The sequence below is a fragment of the Coregonus lavaretus genome (genome assembly GCF_964263955.1).
Source record: "Coregonus lavaretus genome assembly, chromosome: 17".
Lineage (NCBI taxonomy): Eukaryota > Metazoa > Chordata > Actinopteri > Salmoniformes > Salmonidae > Coregonus > Coregonus lavaretus.
The window spans coordinates 36048066-36067557 of record NC_140004.1 but is presented as its reverse complement, the minus strand read 5'-3'; the positions used below and the strand labels follow the sequence as shown (position 1 = coordinate 36067557).

General features: G+C 42.4%; 2 protein-coding genes across 2 annotated transcripts; one reads left to right on the top strand and one right to left on the bottom strand.

Annotated features, from left to right (window-relative positions):
* Window positions 1-523: 523 nt before the first annotated feature.
* LOC311144630 (ATP synthase subunit alpha, mitochondrial) lies at window positions 524-4937 on the top strand. The gene is made up of 11 exons (XM_084180677.1): window positions 524-714; window positions 1412-1493; window positions 1773-1942; window positions 2068-2241; window positions 2484-2650; window positions 2839-3139; window positions 3277-3501; window positions 3602-3709; window positions 3865-4009; window positions 4097-4247; window positions 4380-4937. Exons 1-11 carry the CDS (start codon window positions 655-657, stop codon window positions 4456-4458), a joined length of 1662 nt encoding a protein of 553 aa, XP_084036803.1. The 5' UTR covers window positions 524-654; the 3' UTR covers window positions 4459-4937.
* A 699-nt stretch (window positions 4938-5636) lies between these two features.
* LOC311144588 (phospholipid phosphatase 1-like) lies at window positions 5637-18625 on the bottom strand. Its single transcript, XM_084180622.1, has 7 exons — window positions 18497-18625; window positions 15641-15810; window positions 10294-10445; window positions 9858-10141; window positions 9628-9685; window positions 9336-9512; window positions 5637-8876 (listed from the first exon to the last, which is right to left on the bottom strand). The coding sequence occupies exons 1-7, from the start codon at window positions 18523-18525 to the stop codon at window positions 8754-8756; spliced, it is 993 nt and encodes a 330-aa protein (XP_084036748.1). The 5' UTR covers window positions 18526-18625; the 3' UTR covers window positions 5637-8753.
* Window positions 18626-19492: the final 867 nt, after the last annotated feature.

Below are 19492 nucleotides of genomic sequence, written 5' to 3'. Positions count from 1 at the left end.
TGGCTCAGCGCTGGACAACAACACAGTCGCTTACTAGTGTTGGAATGGATTCTAAAAGAGATTTTCCGACTAGGTTAGCGAGCAGCTTCGGTGATATTAAGATGAACAGGGCACACGTAATTGTTAAAGATAAATATATATAAATACCTCTATTTCTTACTGAGCCAAATACAGGAAGAACCAGATATCCGACATGCACTAAAACCATTATTGGATCCTTGTCTTGCCGCTGGGTTGATGAGAGAAATAGCCCATGCAGATGATCCGTTCCAACCTACATTCAAGCAGTTCTAGCACTGGGCTGGCAGGCAACTGCTTCGTTGACAAAGCGTCGATGGCTCGGTATTATTACGTTTAGGAAATATGAAGTACCACACATGGCCATAGGTTGTGCCAAATCACCAATAAATGTTTTTCAGGCCCACTATGATCGATAGAGAGCGCTATTGTACCACTCATACATAGCAGCTGAAAAGTGAACTCCGCTGCAGTAGATGGCAGTAATCCTTTGAAATGATAGGCTGTCATCACGGATGACATAAAAAGAAGAAGAACGGATTCTTTTTAGGTCATTCGCATACGTAGGACACCCTCTAAGTACAACTAGTTGGTCTTTGCAGGTGGTGGAGGACAAGTCACATTCGCCCATTAGAGATGTTATCCGTGCGAGTTGCAGCGGCTCTGGCCAGAAGCCTGCCCAGACAGGCTGGATTTGTGAGTATTTATTTGGTTGTGGAATAGAAGACAATTTGCAGTGCACGAATTAAAATGTCAATGTAGTGGGTGTATGAAGGGTAGGCCTACAGGCCGCCACCTTCACATGCTCGTCTAGAACGTTATGTCCCAGTAAGGCAACGCATTCCACTCGACCTACTGTCTTGATATTTATTTGATGACGTTACATCGCTGGATTTTATAACTCGTTCATTGCACATTTCATCTAGTTTTGCCCTTTCAATGCGCTAATGCGCGCTTGAACTACACTGCGGTCCCATAAAATGGCTGTGCTAGTTAGGTAGTTTAGCATGCTATCCGATAGCTAGCTAAGCTCTGTGAAGGTCAGGATCGTTTACATACAGAATGCTCTGTCTTGTATACACCATACATTTCTTAAATTATATTTAGCTAACTGCAGTGTAGTTATTTGCTTTGAAATATGTGTTTGTAGGTGTGGCATAACTGGTTTTGGATTATTCAAAGGCCAGCTGTCAAAAGAAAGAGGACATCTTGCGGACAACCTAGCTAGCTAACATCACTTGGGCTAATGCTTTGGGGCATATGTCATGTTTTGATTTCAGTTCATTGTAACGCAGCTAGCGATTCCAATATACATCGTGCGATTTATTTACCATTGCATCATACAGTAACACTGGTCTTGAACAATAACTGATCATGCTCTCATTCATTCTAGGTGGCCAAGAATGTTGCCGCCGCCACCAGCGTAGGAGTGAATCACCTCCACACACATAGACCATGTCTTGCTGCAAAGACTGGTGCGTAGAGAGAATGGGGGCTCAATGACTGACTCAACGAATGACCTTTAGTTATTGACACTTACTATTTGGGTCAGAAATCCTGTTTTTCCACAATGTACCTCTTGTAATGAGCAGGGGACATCAGGATGTAATGACATTTGAAAACACAATAAAATTGCTGCTACCATTTCCCCCTGTACAAATGTATAAAAGGGATTCCTCTATGGCTATATTATACTAACAAAACCAAGGAGATATGTTGACTTCCTGTTTTGATGAGCGGATTCTTCCTACCAGGCACGGCTGAGGTGTCCTCAATCTTGGAGGAGAAGATCCTGGGTGCTGACACCAGTGCTGCTCTGGAGGAGACTGGCCGTGTGCTCTCCATCGGTGATGGTATTGCCAGAGTGTACGGTCTCAGGAATGTTCAGGCTGAGGAGATGGTGGAGTTCTCCTCTGGGCTCAAGGTGCAGATCTAGACAGTTTAAGAATCTTTAACTGAACCATGTTGCAGTGGAAGCGCTTGTTCTGTTCAACCTAACCACTGTCGTCAATCAGCATAATTTGAACAATGTGTTCTATCGTCTTCTAGGGTATGTCTCTGAACTTGGAGCCTGACAATGTTGGTGTTGTGGTGTTCGGTAATGACAAGCTGATCAAAGAGGGCGACATCGTGAAGAGGACTGGTGCCATCGTGGACGTGCCAGTTGGTGAGGAGCTGCTGGGTCGCGTGGTGGATGCTTTGGGCAATGCCATCGATGGAAAGGTGAGGGCTGATTTGTTATAAAAAAATTTAAAGTGAATTGCTAGTTATTAATAGAATTTGACTTTATTGTCCATTTTATGAATTAATGTGAAATGGAACTGTCTTTCACCACACAAGAAAAAGGATCACCCATCTGATCCTTTCAGATCTAGGCAGTGTCCTTGGGTTGTGACTAGAGGTTGACAACAGCCTGGGCATATCAGGTCTGATCAGAATGACATTAACCCTTCCCTATCCCTCAGGGTCCTCTTGGATCTAGCATCCGTAGGCGTGTGGGTCTGAAGGCCCCTGGCATCATCCCCCGTATCTCTGTGAAGGAACCTATGCAGACTGGCATCAAGGCCGTGGACAGCCTGGTGCCCATTGGCCGTGGCCAGCGTGAGCTGATCATCGGTGACAGACAGACTGGGTAAACACAGATGGCCAGATCCATCTTAGAAAATAGCTCTATTCCTTTAGTCGGGCTAACTGGACCTTGAGAATATGGTCTTTCCATTCAACTTCTGTCTCTTTTCAAATTTATTCCCCAGACACTCCAGAGCCCAAATATACCAGCACTGTAATCTAATACAAATACCCTCTTTTCCAATCTAACAGCAAAACCGCTATTGCCATTGACACCATCATCAACCAGCGACGTTTCAACGAAGGCAAAGATGAGAAGAAGAAGCTTTACTGTATCTACGTTGCCATTGGCCAGAAGAGATCCACTGTGGCCCAGCTGGTGAAGAGGTTGACTGATGCTGATGCTATGAAGTACACCATTGTGGTTTCTGCTACAGCCTCTGATGCTGCTCCCCTGCAGTACTTGGCCCCCTACTCTGGCTGCTCCATGGGAGAGTTCTTCAGAGACAATGGCAAGCACGGCCTCATCATCTATGATGATTTGTCCAAGCAGGTGAGAAGGGGAAGTCAGGGCTGAGTGGAGTCTCGAGTGTGACGTTACTTCATGGAGGAAAAAAGAATGGAACTGGGCTCACACAGTAAATTCATCCATGTTCAACAGCTGTACTCTCTCCCCTCCCTACTCTCCAGGCTGTAGCCTACCGTCAGATGTCCCTGCTGCTGCGTCGTCCCCCCGGTCGTGAGGCTTACCCCGGTGATGTGTTCTACCTGCACTCCCGTCTGCTGGAGAGGGCCGCCAAGATGCACGACAACTTTGGCGGCGGCTCCCTGACCGCTCTGCCCGTCATTGAGACCCAGGCCGGAGACGTGTCTGCCTACATCCCCACCAACGTCATCTCAATCACTGATGGACAGGTGGGGTCATTTCATTGAAGGGCCTCACTTGCCTAATTTCCAGTCAACATGTCAAAGATTAATGTAATCCCTAAACCGAGTTGTGCTCTCTCCCCGGCAGATCTTCTTGGAGACTGAGTTGTTCTACAAAGGTATCCGCCCAGCCATCAACGTGGGTCTGTCTGTGTCCAGAGTTGGATCCGCTGCCCAGACCAAGGCCATGAAGCAGGTACGGACTGTGGCTCTGAAGGAGACTGTCATCGGATAAATGCAGATAAACTTCCTTGCAGTGCATTTCACCATTTAGCCCACAGTATTTATTTTTTTCCCCCACTTGAATCCGTCTCCTAAATCCATGATGTAATTGTGGTCCTGTCTGTGTAGGTGGCCGGTACCATGAAGCTGGAGCTGGCCCAGTACCGTGAGGTGGCTGCCTTCGCCCAGTTCGGCTCTGACCTGGACGCTGCCACCCAGCAGCTGCTCAACAGGGGCGTCCGTCTCACCGAGCTGCTCAAGCAGGGACAGTACTGTGAGTGTCGCCACCAGTGTGCTAATAAAGTTTGACATCTTGTTGTCAGCAAGGCCCACAAAATAAAACTTTCTCTCCCTCCCCTAGGCCCAATGGCCATTGAGGAGCAGGTGACTGTCATCTACGCCGGTGTCAGAGGTTACTTGGACAAGCTGGACCCTTCCAAGATCACCAAGTTTGAGAAGGCCTTCCTTGGGCACGTCCTCAGCCAGCACCAGGACCTGCTCACCACCATCAGGTAACAGACATGGGACCACCGGAGTACTACCAGTCTGATCTGAGTTTTAAGTTGACAGTGGTTGACGTTAAAATGTTAACATACGTTGATATACACTTCATCTGAACTGATGGGACACCCTTGTCTTTCCAGGACCGATGGCATGATCTCACCGACATCTGATGCCAAACTGAAGGAGATTGTGTTGACCTTCCTGGCCAGCTTTGAGTAATGTGTGAAACTGCTCCTGGTCCTTCAGTGTGCTACCTGTCTCGGTCCCCATTGTCCTAATATTATATGTGAACTACTGAAGGCCAGAACCTCCATGTACAGATTTCTCCTAAGAATAAATAACATTTTACAACCCTAGAGAGCTGTGGTGAAATGTGACTTTATGGTAAGGTGTGCAGGTCCAGCAGATTTTCCACTTGGAAGGGTATAAATTATCACTTGAATTCCTGTATTATGTTCTAATGCAGTAATGTTTCACCACTGTGGATCTTTATATAGTCAAACTACCCTAAATACAGTTTCTTAACTTCGTTCATGAAATTCACTTCCATCTTGTCAGAATAAAAACGTGGTTTCAAAATATATTGATTAACAGGACATGGATTGTCATTTTTGCCCCTCAAGGAAAAATGCAGCACTTTCAGTCAAGCATGGCGCATTTCAGATTTGATTCAAATAAATGTATATTTAAATACCGTTGCTGCAATGTCTGTTGGGTAGTTCCTGTCAGGGCTCATGAGTAAACGTTTCTGTAAAGCAGGAATGGTGGGTGTTACTTGTTTAATACAATGGCAATAAAGGTATCCACATTTACTGTAAAACGCTTGCTATCACGTTTCCCATATCTAGTACAGCTCTTGGCACATTAATGTGGACCAATACGGCTCTTCTTTCGTTTGGATTCATTCAACATGGTAAGTCCTAGACGGCACATGATTGTCAGAATTATATTCTTATTTGCTCTTGCGTTCCAAATGAGACTGAGGGGTTGTTCATAATCCCTAAATTGGAATAAGATACAGATTTACTCTTGAACATGGAATCTGTCATCTATTTGCCTCTCTATAACCACCTACTGCTATGCTACTTTTCTCCACCAGATGGTGGTAGCTAGCCTGGCTAACGTTCCACTCCTTGCCAGTGCAACTCCTGTCAATTGGTAAATGACAGGAGTGGAATGTTAGCTAAAAAAAACAAGTAGCTGTACTAGGTTGTAGTTTTGTATTTATTAGGGTGCCCCATTATCTGTTGCCAAGGCAGCAGCTACTCTTCCTGGGGTCCAAACACATTAAGGCACTTACATTACACAAAACAGTACGTGTAACATTACACCTGTATGATACCACTATACAACAATATTACAATGTGCGTGTGCTAGCGTATGTGTGTGTCCACAGTCCCCGCTGTTCCATAAGGTGTATCTTTATCTGTTTTTTAAATCTGCTTTGATCAGTTACCTGATGTGGAATATGGCTCTATGTAGTACTGTGTGCCTCCCATAGTCTGTTCTGGACTTGGGGATCGTGAAGAGACCTCTGGTGGCATGTCTTGTCGGGTATGCATGGGTGTCCGAGCTGTGTGCTAGTAGTTTATACAACACTTCTTGACAATCTCTCCTCCACTTTGAGCCATGAGAGATTGACGTGCATATTAATGTTAGCTCTCGGTGTACATTTAAAGGCCAGCCGTGCTGCCCTGTTCTGAGCCAACAAAGTCCCTCTTTGTGGCACTTGACCACACGACTGAACTGTAGTCCAGGTGCGACAAAACTAGGTCCTGCCTTGTTGTTAGTGTTAAGAAGGCAGAGCCGAGCTTTATTATGGACAGACTTCTCCCCATCTTAGCTACTGTTGTATCAACATGTAGTTGATCTTCTGGTTGACTTTACTTCAGGAGTGTAGGCAATATCATCTATATAACAAACATGAGAAATGTCTGGTAGTTTTTTAAATTTATTTAAAACTGTTCTAAACATTAGTGTATTTTAGAGAATTTCCCTAGTTGATTCATTTGAACACTTCTGTTGTAGTGTGCATCACCCAAAGCATCACTCATTGCTTGGCAAGAGGAAGAGAGCAACATGTGACAGTTTGAATGGGGCTTCTGTCAAAGAGGACTATTGTCTGGGTCAAAATAGTCTCGTTCCCAGCCGTGTGTACCACTATTATCTGGGTCAGAACAACGTGTGATAAAGGAAAAAAACAAAATAGGCATCCAGGTGTCAGACATAGTTGCATTTCGTATTTAGGTGATGCTGTGTGTATATATATAAAAAAAACTCATCACAATTTTACCATGAGTGAGTCCAACATTTCCCTCCAAAAAGTCAGTAGAAATGTACTGGTTAAAAAAAAACATGAATCTATACATGCAATGTTTCTTTGCATTTAGTACCCCGCACCTGGAATTTCAATTAGTCCAGACAGACTGCAGCCTTGTGTTTATGGTATTAAAAACCGCAGATTTATACCACTTTACACATTTCACGCATACTTTCTTAACCATGTAATAAATATGTTATACCATGTAATATATGGAACACTTAAAACTTAACTGGTTCATCTAGTAGAGATATAGTGTAGTATTTTATCCTAAAGATCTTTCTCAGGCATGCGCTGAGGCATGAGATCAGCTGTTTTGACCCTTTATTAAATCAACTAAACTATACCAGCTTTTATAGTCGGTTTCCAAATGCAAAAGTAACATGAACATAAATGTATTTGTCATGTGATCATTTCACATGAACATCACACGATGAACATGACGTTTCCGTCTATTCAATATCTTAGATTTTACATGCAGTATGTTTACCTTTGTAGTCTCATGACAACATTGAATCAGATTTTTTAAATAATGTCCTTTCAATATTATGAAAATCATCTCTTTGTAAATTGTCATTCTCTGGATAGGTCACCCATTCATCTTTAGTATAAAGCTCTACCTTCGTGAGAGAGGCTGTCCTTTAAAACATCATATATTGATTCACAGAGGAATAGAACATGTCTGGTAGGCTGGAAGGTAGCAAACGGCTCCTACTTTCACACAACATAGAAGTGATCTCTTTTCGGACCAAAATCACAATGGAGAAAATCTGGGCCACCATTATGTCCTATAATTTCCTGGTCAGATCCCAGGATCAGGAAAAACTCCTGGCCCTAGTAATGGGACTTGAAAGTCATGTACGGGGTAAAGGAGAGACCAAAAGGAGAAATCCCTCAACCTTATAACGCTCTGTAATTAGACATGGCATTAAGACATTGTTAAAACAGATCCCTAGCAGGGGATCATGCTGGTATCCAATCCATGTTATAATGTCCTTCTCTGAGTACTCTACAGGTAATAGTTGCAGAGAGCAGGCCATACTGAAAGCCTATAGCTTACACAGATAGTAAAAATGGTAGTACCTCACTGCTTGAGCGGTAATTTACGTAAAATACGTTTTTACCGGACAGCAACTAAGCACCGACAGCAGTTGTTAGTTATAGAACTAAGGTGAATTATGGTGCAAGTTACATAAGAATGTGTTTGATTTTAATGTGATTTTGTTTTCATTTGCATGCCCATAGTTTATATGTGTGTGGCTGACAGGTGAGGACCCACCCACATTGGGAAAAGGGTTGAACAACTGAGAGTGAGACAGAACACAAATATTTCCAGACTTGTGGTGAGTAGCCTATGCCTCTAGTCTGTATTGTGGCTTTTGAGGAGTCATTAGGAATATGTTCCTTGCGTTTAGACCTCACCCTGCCTTGTGTCCTGGGCCTCTGCGGCTCGGAGGCCCCACTTAACTCTCATTTCAAAAAGACACCCTTTATGTCAATGGGACATCCTGGTTAATTAAAGGTTGAATAAATAACAAAAGCATCCTTCCCAGGCTATTTGACAGGTATGGGTTTGGCCTTTCTGTATGGGTAGTTTCTGTCTCTCATGATCTCACAAAAACAATGCACATATTTCTACAGTTTACAAAATGTGTCTCAGACACAGCACTTTTCCTCGTACAAATGGAATGCCATCTTTCTTTATAACTAGCCTTTTGTTTTCTGAATATCTCAGATCACAGATACAGTCTTGGACACATTTGTTAGGACTTTGCAGGGAGCTTTGAGCAAGTAGCAGCAACAATCTGGCTAAGGCAATATAAAAAAAATATATACAGTACATAGTACGTCATTTCAGATTTCCGAAAGGCTCCTGGCTTTCATTTAAGCTTTGGGACAGTCAGTCCTTGGCAATATTACGTTCACAGGTGTAAGACTTATTATTGGCCAGGCTGCACACATGGACACTCTGCTTACTGTAACAACTGAGATTTCATTCATTTCAAACAAAAGCTTCAAACACAACAGCTCCAACAAATTCAGACCTCACAGCATAACTGCACACAAAGACCAGAAACCCAATCCACGGATCATTAGCTCAACACACCCAACCAAAGAAGTCAGTGTTATCTCACTGAGCTAAAGCCTTTGCAAGATCATTGGCTCTGAGATTGGCAAGATTGTGGCCAGAGCTTCAGTCTGTGCTTCCATAGTGGTTCTCATTATCTGGGTTGTCCTGGAGACTGGTTTGGGATGTCTCCTCTTGTATCTCTACTGGATCAACAGGCCTCTTGAAGAAGTCAGATGCATAGAACACCTGTGTTGGTAGAGCAGAGGACATTATTTTTCTTTATACAATGGAGACTGAAACTGAGAAAACAACTTACAGTGATATAACCATGAATGTATGTGATGTTGTCTCTAAGGGAATGAGAAAGGGAAAGGGAATACATGGTTTGTTAGCGAAGGAACAAATGGACATTCTCTCAGCCTGGGTGCCAGTCTGTTTCTGCATCAGCCAACTTGTCATTGCCTTGCCAAACAGGACATTGCAGCATTTGCTTGGATAGGAAATGATGTAGCACTGTTGAATGCAGTAACATCATGTGCCCACTATTATAACTAGCTACAGTACCTGTGTCAATGTGAGTAATGAACTTCAGTGCCTATACATTTACTTTATGTTTTTATCTTAATTGGCTGGGCTTGTGCCAGTGCCCCTGGTGTTAGCCTGTTCATTGCTGTATTAAACCATAGCCTATAGCTAGCTACCCACCGTGAGTATTGCGACTATCGCCCCCTGCAGGAGGCCAGTAAGTACGTCACTCCAGTGGTGTTTGTAGTCGGAGACGCGCGACAGCCCCACATAGACGGACGCTGCGATCAGGAAGAACTGGATGGTGGGTCTGAGGAGCCTGGCCCACTCTGTCTGCAGTCTGGCCTGGACGTACAGCTACAAGAGAGGGCAGAAGGACACCATCAACATCATGAAAGGGAACTATTGCTCAGGGACGAAGGAACTGTTGTAGCCTCCCTGTACGTATGTAACAATGATCTACTATACTTACTGCAAGGAACAGCATACAGTACATAGAGAAAGATGAGTGACCAGAAAAGAAGGAAAGCCTGTTAAAAAAAAAAAAAAGACAAAATAGATTAGGGGAAGCTACAGCATCGCAAACACCATTTGAGCTCGCATTTCCCAGTTAAGAGTTTTGCAGTTATGATTTTGCAGCAATGCCTTCTCTTGGGATGTATCCCAGGCTTTGAGATGTAACCCGAGGAGCCCTTACTGTACCTGGCCTCATCCACCATGTTCTTGTCCCCGGTACAGGTGAAGTTCTCGATGTAGCCTCCGGCCTTGCAGTTGATGCGGTCCCACACAGGCTTACACACAGCCAGGAAGTGGGGCCGCAGTCGACCAATCGAGTACTTGGCAATGTCCGTCAGTGATTGGCTAGCAGCAGCCCCGAATAGGAAGCTGGCCACTGCTTTATAAACGCACGCCACGTAGTTAGTCCCCAAGGATGATTTGGTCTTGAGACGAGTCATATAGACGCCAAAGCACTCACCACTGACCACCTGTAAAAGCAAGAAAGTGATCTTTAACTGAGGTCAATTGAATATATTAACATATTGTCTCATATAATTGTAGTTTTACCACAAACCTTTAAAACACAAATGCCGATATTTTTAAGAGAATATCTGAGAACAGGGCAGAGGTAATGTCTTACCACAATCAGTGTGAAAGGAATCATGACTCCCCCCAGTAACTGATAGGATATGGTGTCCTCTTTCAGGGGGTATCTGATGGACTCATCATTACAGAAGAAACCCCTTTTGAAGGGATTGTGCTGAGGGGTGAGGATCGCAAAGGGAAGTCCAACTGGAGAGAGAGAGAGACAAAGAAAGAGAGAGATAATCAGCAATAGTCTCCTTATTCAAACTATGTTTCGTAATTCTTTACAACGAGCTTTTGACCAAACTTTTTTTTTTCAAAAGTCACAGGAGAAATGAACTTGCTAGGCAAAACCTGATACAAAACAATATCCAAGGTAGAGTCTTCTAAATAACTAATAGAGTCCGGGATGTGAGTGGACAGCACATCAACCACCATAACTGGCCAAAAACCATAGGAAAATCACAGAACAGCTGTTTCTAAAATGAACGAGAGCCGTGCCTAACTTCGGTGAAATAGACTGGCTGGCACCCAGGCTAGCCAGTCGATGAGTCAGCGCGGGATGTTTCAGTTGAGGTTAGCTGACCTAACTAATGATAACATGATTTGACAGAGTTGTCATGGAGATGTTGGCATGGATGTCTAAATGCTTCTGGCACTGTAATAATGTCAGTCAGACTCACTCAGGCACACAGTCTAACTGACCTCTAACAGATAGGATCACTTTCTCACACTGCTCTGCTCTCATATGATTTCTATCTCGCCCTTTAATTCATTACATTTACATTTTAGTCATTTAGCAGACGCTCTTATCCAGAGCGACTTACAGTTAGCACATATATTATTTTATCAAACCCACAACCCTGGCGTTGCAAACGCCATGCTCTACCAACTGAGCTACATCCCCTGCCGGCCATTCCCTCCCCTACCCTGGACGACGCTGGGCCAATTGTGCGCCGCCACATGTGTCTCCCGGTCGCGGCCGGCTACGACAGAGCGAATTCACTGTCCACAACATTAGGCCTTTACCAAGAGAAATATGGAAATCTAGGCATAACTATCCAATGTGATACCAATGGGATATTACCCATTGGTAACCAATGTCAGAAGCCTGGCATTCTCAACCACACTAACAGAAAAATATAGAATAGTTTGTGGGGGTGCTGCTGTGGCCCAGGAGTAGTGAATGCAGACAGTGAAAGCAAATGCTGAAAAAAAAGTTCAAAAGAGTGGCAGTAGAATTCCATGTCTTGATATCTTGATATCTCTTTCTGTCTCTCTTGTATCATTAATTTGTACAGCGCAGAAGGCTACATACACTAGTACGGCCCACTGTTTCCAATTCACAGTGTTAGTGTTCATCAGCTTCGAAGTTTAACAGTATTTAAACTTCAAGTATTTTGTAAGTTCAAAGTAGGTTTGCTGTTTCTTAATATATCCTTCTATTCAACCCACTTCCTCTCTTCAAAGATACAGTAACTTCACTTCATTTCCTGTTTGAATCAAGCAGGTTACACAACCATTCATTGTTCTAAGCATTAGAGTGTACGTGAATAGGAGTGCTTTAATTAGCTATCCATTCCACCCTCTGTCCTGATTCTGGCCAGTAAGGCACATTCCACTACGTCAGCAGATTCCAGCCAAAATGAGATAACTAGCAGTCACAGGTCTTTGATTAGAGCTTGTCCTGTTATGTTGGGGAGTATGGACACCATATGCCATCTTTGTTAAACATTCTGACTGCTTCTAATTGATCACAAAGGGTGAAAAAAATTCCAGAATAATTCCAGCATAGAACATTGCTCCAAGGGTTTTAAAAGTGCTCCACGTTGCACGTAGACACATATTTAGGATCAGTTTAGCCTTATTCTTAGGATCATGATCTGAAATATAGGGATTTGGCCAAAGGGTAATCACCAAAACACTGTTTTTTAGAGGTTTGAGTTGTTTCTTGTTTTTGCTCATTCTTTTTGTGTAACTAAAGATGGTGCAGGATTTTGTGATTTTGTGTAATGAATGACAGTATAACACTACTATAGTATGAGAAAAATACGTTTGTTTATGTCATTGAGCAGAGATGGAATCAAAACCAGAACTCTGTGAAAAGAACAAGACCAGACCAGACCCAGGTCAACTATCTTAAAACATCATAAAAATAAGAAATGTTTGTGTTGTCTCACAACTACTTAGTCACATAACTCTGACAAGTCTTGTCAAGACACAGTACTCAGTGTTGACAACATGAGTACAGAGACTACAAAAACGATGGTCTTGTCGAAAAATCATTAAATGCGACCAAGACCCTTACCCAGAGTATCAAGACCCATATCCAAACCGAGTTTAGATCAAGACCAGTTGCGGACTTACCATTTGCCTCAGGCCACACATCATTAAGGGGCTTCGTGAGCTGGACATAATTACAAATAATAATTAATAATTTTCCCGCTTGAGGCCCACAGACGCTACGCTGGATTTAATTGTCATTTTTTGACAATGATCTACACAACATAGTCTGTCATGTCAAAGTGAGAGAGAAAAAATTACCATAATGAAAAATAAAACACTAATATATCTTGATTAGGTAAGTACACCTGGATTGTACAATTTTGCACATTGTTATTTTTAGAATTCTTCAAGCTCTGTCAAGTTGGTTGTTGATCATTGCTAGACAGACATTTTCAAGTCTTGCCATAGATTGTCAAGCTGATTTAAGTCAAAGCTGTAACTAGGCTACTCAGGAACATTCAATGTCGTCTTGGTAAGCAACTCCAGTGTATATTTGGCCTTGTGTTTTAGGTTATTGTTCTGCTGAAAGGTGAATTTCTCTCCCAGTGTCTGTTGGAAAGCAGACTGAACCAGATTTTCTTTAGGATTTTGCATGTGCTTAGCTCTATTCCATTAATTTTTATCATTAAAAAACTCCCTAGTCCTTGCCGATGACAAGCATACCCATAACATGATGCAGCCACCACCATGCTTGAAAATATGAAGAGTGGTACTCAATGATGTGTTGTGTTGGATTTGCCCCAAAACATAACATAACGCTTTGTATTCAGAACATAAAGTTAACTTCTTTGCCACATTTTAAGCAGTTTAACTTTAGTGCCTTATTGCAAACAGGATGCATGTTTTGGAATATTTGTATTCTGTACAGGATTCCTTCTTTTCACTCTGTTAATTAGGTTAGTATTGTGGAGTAACTACAATGTTGTTGATCCATCTTCAGTTTTCTCCTATCACAGCCATTAAACTCTGTAACTGTTTTAAAGTCACCATTGGCCTCATGGTGAAATCCCTGAGCGGTTTCCTTCCTCTTTGGCAACTGAGTTAGGAAGGACGCCTGTATATTTGTAGTGACTGGTTGTATTGACACAATCCAAAATGTAATTAATAACTTCACCTTGCTCAAAGGGATATTCAATCTCTCCTTTTTTTTTACCCATCTACCAATCGGTGGCCTTCTTTGCAAGGCGATGGAAAACCTTGGTCTTTGTGGTTGAATCTGTGTTTGAAATTCACTGCTCGACTGAGGGACCTTACAGATAATTGTATGTGTGGGGTACAGAGATGAGGTAGTCATTCAAAAGTCATGTTAAACACTATTATTGCACACAGAGTGAGTCCATGCAACTTATTATGTGACTTGTTAAGCATATTTTTACTCCTGAACCCATAACAAAGGGGTTGAATACTTATTGATTCAAGACATTTCAGCTTTTCATTTTTAATTAATTTGTAAAAATGTCTATAAACATAATTCCACTTTGACATTATGGGGTGTTGTGTGTAGGCCAGTGACACATCATCTCAATTTAATCAATTTCAAATTCAGGTTGTAACACAACAAAATGTGGAAAAAGTCAAGGGGTGTGAATACTTTCTGAAGCCACTGTAGGTCATTTTTCTGTTAAAATCTTCTTTTTTTTTATTTTCTCTGTCCCGCTCTGAAAGCGCTTCATTGCTGCAGTTTAATTTAAATGAAAGTCACACTTGCAATCATATCATGTGAAACAATGCACAGGAACTATGTCATGGTGGAATACAATACATTTTATAGATTACAAAAATAAGTAGCATATTATTTTTAAATGTGTGCATGTTTTTATCCTCTGACAAAACAAAAGCTGATTCAAAGGGGGTGTGGAAGATTTCGAAACTCCTCCGTGGTAGGATACACATGAGTATCCTTGATGAAAGGTAGGCTTCTGCCTGAGGCCTCCAAATCACTAAGTCCACCCCTGAAGACTCCATCTTTGCAGTCGAGGGACACAAAAATGTACCCCAATTTGAGAATCACTCATATACACTTTAGACAGACACTGAGTGTACAAAACATTAGGAACACCTTCCCCCCAATTTTTATTTTGCACAGCCTTTTGACCTTAGAACAGGCTCAATTCCTCGGGGCATCGACTCTACAAGGTGTCGAAAGCATTCCACAGGGATGCTGGCCCATGTTGACTCCAATACTTCCAACAGTTGTGTCAAGTTGGCTGGATGTCCTTTGGATGGTGGACCATTTATGATACACACTGGAAACTTTTGAGTGTGAAAAACCCAGCAGCGTTGCAGTTCTTGACACACTCAAATCAGTGACATCAATAAGGGATCATATCTTTCACCTGGATTCACCTGGTCAATCTATGTCAATGAAAAGAGCATGACATAGCTGTTCCTAATGTTTTGTACACTCAGTGTATAAACCCAGGGGGGAAAACTACTGATAATGGCATGATCATGTTCTGGTCAAATGTAATAACTGAACCCAAGATCTACCCCTCTGACTCTCTTGTTTAATACACAACCAGAAGGCTATATTCAAATAAACCTTGCGGGTCTGAATGATCTCATACAATATAGGCTATAGGTTATGAAAGTGGATGTTTCTTTTTTTTCAGGTATACAGTATTTTCAACATAACTTTTGTTTCCCCTGAAAAACGGAAGTGGGGACTCTGCTCAGGCGTTTTCCTATGCATGCTATGTAAGGTTATAAGCTAAGTTATAGCCTAGCTAAAACTAGAGCACAAAGTTATTACCTGGTCAAGACATGGTAAGGAAAAACTCCTGGTTATTATATTATACAGTCTTACTGTGTGTTGTCTTGTATGCTATTATAACAGTGATATTGACCACAGCAGTGTAGCCTATCTCTAGTGGATGATCACTGGAATGGATCAGCAGCGGAATAGGACACCCATTCATTCACAGACATAGACACTGATTGTTAGTTACCCATGCACCTAAGCAAAGCATATTTGCAATAGAGCTGTAATAAAGAGATACCTCAGTAGGACTGGTGTTTAGGCTGCAGTGGGCTAGTGCAGAATAACTTCTCACAGAAAAGGGAACTATAGGCCTTGACACTGCCAACAACAACAGTATGGTACGTAGGCTACATACCGAGGATAAGGCAGGTAACGTCGAGAAGGACGAGTGGGGTTCTGCCAGTCTTAAACATGTTGCGTCTCAGGAATTCTGTCTTTGACAAATCCGTAAACTCCCGAGCGTTCGGCTGCTGTCGGCTTTCTTTCGGCGAGATGAGAGACAGCCTATTGGTCGAACATGCCTGGCTATTTGTAGAAAACAATTAAAAACATCGTTTTTAATATTGTAGGTGTTAGCCTACACTAAGCCTAAAACCCAAAAAAAACGGTTTGTTTGAACCCAGGGGAAACAGTATACTGTCTAGCAGGGGCGGCCTGTTCAATAGGGCGATATGGGCGACGCACTGCCAAACGGGAAAAGGAAGGGATTTTTTTTCTAATCAATTATATCACGGCAACAGTAGTTATCAGTGTTGTAATCTATACGTCTGATCTGCCACAGTGCCACACTGCCACTAAATGTCGAATCAGGCTAAAGTCGTGCTTCAAATGGCTCCCCCCCCTTTTGGGGCGATTTCAGTCAGGTTGAAAATCGCCCAGAAGTCTGTCATAGACTCCCATGTAAAATCTATTTTTTTCAAATTTCAGAGCCTTCAATACAATCTCAATGGGTGTCTGTGGGCTTGCACTTACGCGCTTTCGTCATACGTTATGTAACCATGAACGTAACTGAGAAAAGAGTGGATTGTTTGAAAGAAGTTCCTTTTTGTCGGCGAACAAATGAAGATAAATTGGCAACGAAACAATTAGGACCTCCCAGACCAAATTTAATAATTCAACAGGTTTCTACTAAAGGCGGAAAGTCCTACACCCGAGGATTTTCCAAAAATTGGTACGAACGAAAAAAGACATTGCCACTCACTCAACTGGATGACGAGGGATACAGGCTAGCTGTCCGCCGCCACAACGATGAGGTTAGTGTTGATAATCACAAGTTTACTGGAGAACCAACTGAGACCAAGTAGAGACTTTGGACAGGGTGGATATGGTGTAATAAAGGCAGTTTATTCAGAGGTAAATATATCTGGAATCGCGTTCACGGACCCGTTCGTCAAACTCTTAGGGAGCTATAAATTAAGCCCCATTACTTACCATATCAGATAAGAGAAATTGCTGCAGCTACATATATTTTACATCCTGGCCCTACATAGTTCACTATTTGCATCACTTACCAAAATATTACATGTGGTCATATATGCTTGGAAAGTGGAGATGCCATAGAACGTCAAAAAAGTAAACATTGCTGGAGACACATTGCCGTTTTGGAGAAGACATCGCGTTTGCTAGCGAAGAGATTTGTTGTGGCAAATGAACTTGGGCTGGGAATTGCCAGGAACCTCACGATAAGATATATGCATCAGCATTGCGAGTCTCATGATTCTATACGTATTGCGATTCGATACTGTGATTTTATTGCGCACCATATGTCTGTTGCAGAGGGATCAGAAAGCCATGAGAACGAGTTTTGATCAGTCATGGAAATAAAAGTGCTGAAAACAAATTGGCTCCCAATGTGAAAAGATTGAGAACAAGCTATGAAGGAACAATAATGGTGTTTTGGTGCAGGTACAGCCAACTAGCGCTAAAATATTGCGATATTGTCAATACAGTATATCGTAAAGTATCACTATGTAACTCGATTTCTTTCACCCCAATCCCTCAAATTAACGGTAAATAACTGAATTGTTTGCCCCACATTTAGCTAAGATGATTAGCTAGCCAGCTAAAATGTTTTATTTAGTTAGCAGTCGCATCTACAATAGTTTACTGTCAATAACATGTCTCCAAAAATGACGTGGTGTCTCCAATTGTGTTGACATTTTACAATTGCAATGCGCATCCATGAGTATCCACTTTCTGTAGCTCAGCTGGTAGAGCATGGTGCTTGTAACGCCAAGGTAGTGGGTTCGATCCCCGGGACCACCCATACACAAAAATGTATGCACGCATGACTGTAAGTCGCTTTGGATAAAAGCGTCTGCTAAATGGCATATTATTATTATTATTATTATTATTATCTGAAGAGAGCCCCGAAACATTGTGTGCAGACATTTTATGCAATAAATGAAGTAGGTTCAATCTAGTAGTTCTGATCTTCTGATTGGTCCTGATGAGTTGGGCGAGGTCACCTCCAGGCTACTGTCACTGTTGCATTGGCTCTGAGTCGGGTTCTCTGTCTTCAAATGTTCAGCCTAAGAGAGGGGATTTTTGTGTGTGTGTGTGTGTGTGTGTGTGTTTAACAGTGATGATGTGTGTGTGTGTGTGTGTGTGTTTAACAGTGATGATGTGTGTGTGTGTGTGTTTGTGTGTGTGTGTGTCCTCAGAGCAAGAACTCGTGAGTTGGAAGAACTGAGAGGCCTATGGCGTGGGTGTTGTCCTTGGCCACCTGCTGACAAGGCTGACAAGATAGGACCCTTTTGTCCATTGTTATTGGATAGGAACAGAACTTATAACCAGCTCCTGACCTAAATAGATCTTAGCACAACATTTTACTCAACATATCATATTCCATATTCACTATAACAAATATATTTACTACGACATTAGCAAGAACCGCCACATCCTCAGCCGGCTAATCCAGTGTGTGAAGTTTTGCGGAGTGTTTGAGTTAGCTTTGCGAGGCAAAGATGAAACTGAGGGCTCCACCAACCCTGGTAAGCCAACACTTTTGAGATCAGTCAATAAATGCTTCTGGTATTGACTTATATGCTGCCCCTGTCTTCATGTTGTTGCTGGACATATCTTTTTTTAAATGTGTGTAGGTCACCTAAATCATCAGAAAAATTGCCCCTCCTGAGAATTTTTTCAGGAGCCGCCACTGCTGTCTAGTTTATCAACTATTCCTAAAACCTTTACGTTTTCAATCCCTTACCCTTTAAAATTGGCACAGCCCAACTTCATAATAAACGGATTCTTCAGCGAAATACGCTGATAATCTTCTGGCCCGTCCGGTACGATGCTCCGGAAATAACACAGGCAGGCCTCCAGTTGTGATAATGGTAGGGCGGTGGGCTCAGGTGAAGAGCCTATCGTGTGCTTGCAAGGGGAAAACGACAGCAGTCGCCCGATGCTCGACTCGCTCCATCCCCTCCCCTTTTGCTATGCAAAGTTGAGGTAACGTCACTGTTGCTATTATTGGAAACTCCACGGCTAGAATGTGGGAAAAGTGTTAAATGGAACAGCACCCAACATTATCAATTAATTTACTCTGATTATGTTGACCAATTCTTACTAGAAGGATGATGATAACAGAGGTGTACATTTTCCCATACCTTTTTACAGGGGCGCAACTTTCATTGAAATTGCATTTTTGTCCCCACCAGTTTTATAATTGGAATGTGACAGTGGCGACCCCTCATTCTTCTTTTTTTGGTGGGGGGTGTTATTTTGACATTAATACGTGTCACATATCAGTTTGCAAACAATGTCATTTAAAAATGTTTATCATTGAGTTAATAAAGCTGCATACAAACTTGGTCTCTTTTTTGCTTTCTTGAGTAAGGCAGCTCCAAAATGCAGGTGTTTCAGCCTAGCTCAGTGCTTTCTGTGGTGGTGGGGCAGCCAGCGGAAAATACGGAGCGTAGGGGTTGGTAATGTTCTCTAGTTGCGCCATGATTGGGTAATGTTCTCTAGTTGTGTCGTCATTGGCTCAGTGTTCTGTCACTCATGGGGACACTATGTCACCGCCAAATCTAAGGGTAGCGCAAAAAAATTCAACCCCCTTGGGTGATGCCATAGAGTTACATTAGAAGTGCCCATCCAAGAAGGCTCAAGGTCATTGGCCACAGATAAAATGACGTGAAATCACATTATATCTACAGTAGCTTTGATTGGACTGATCATGTCAACATCATACTTTCAAAATCTT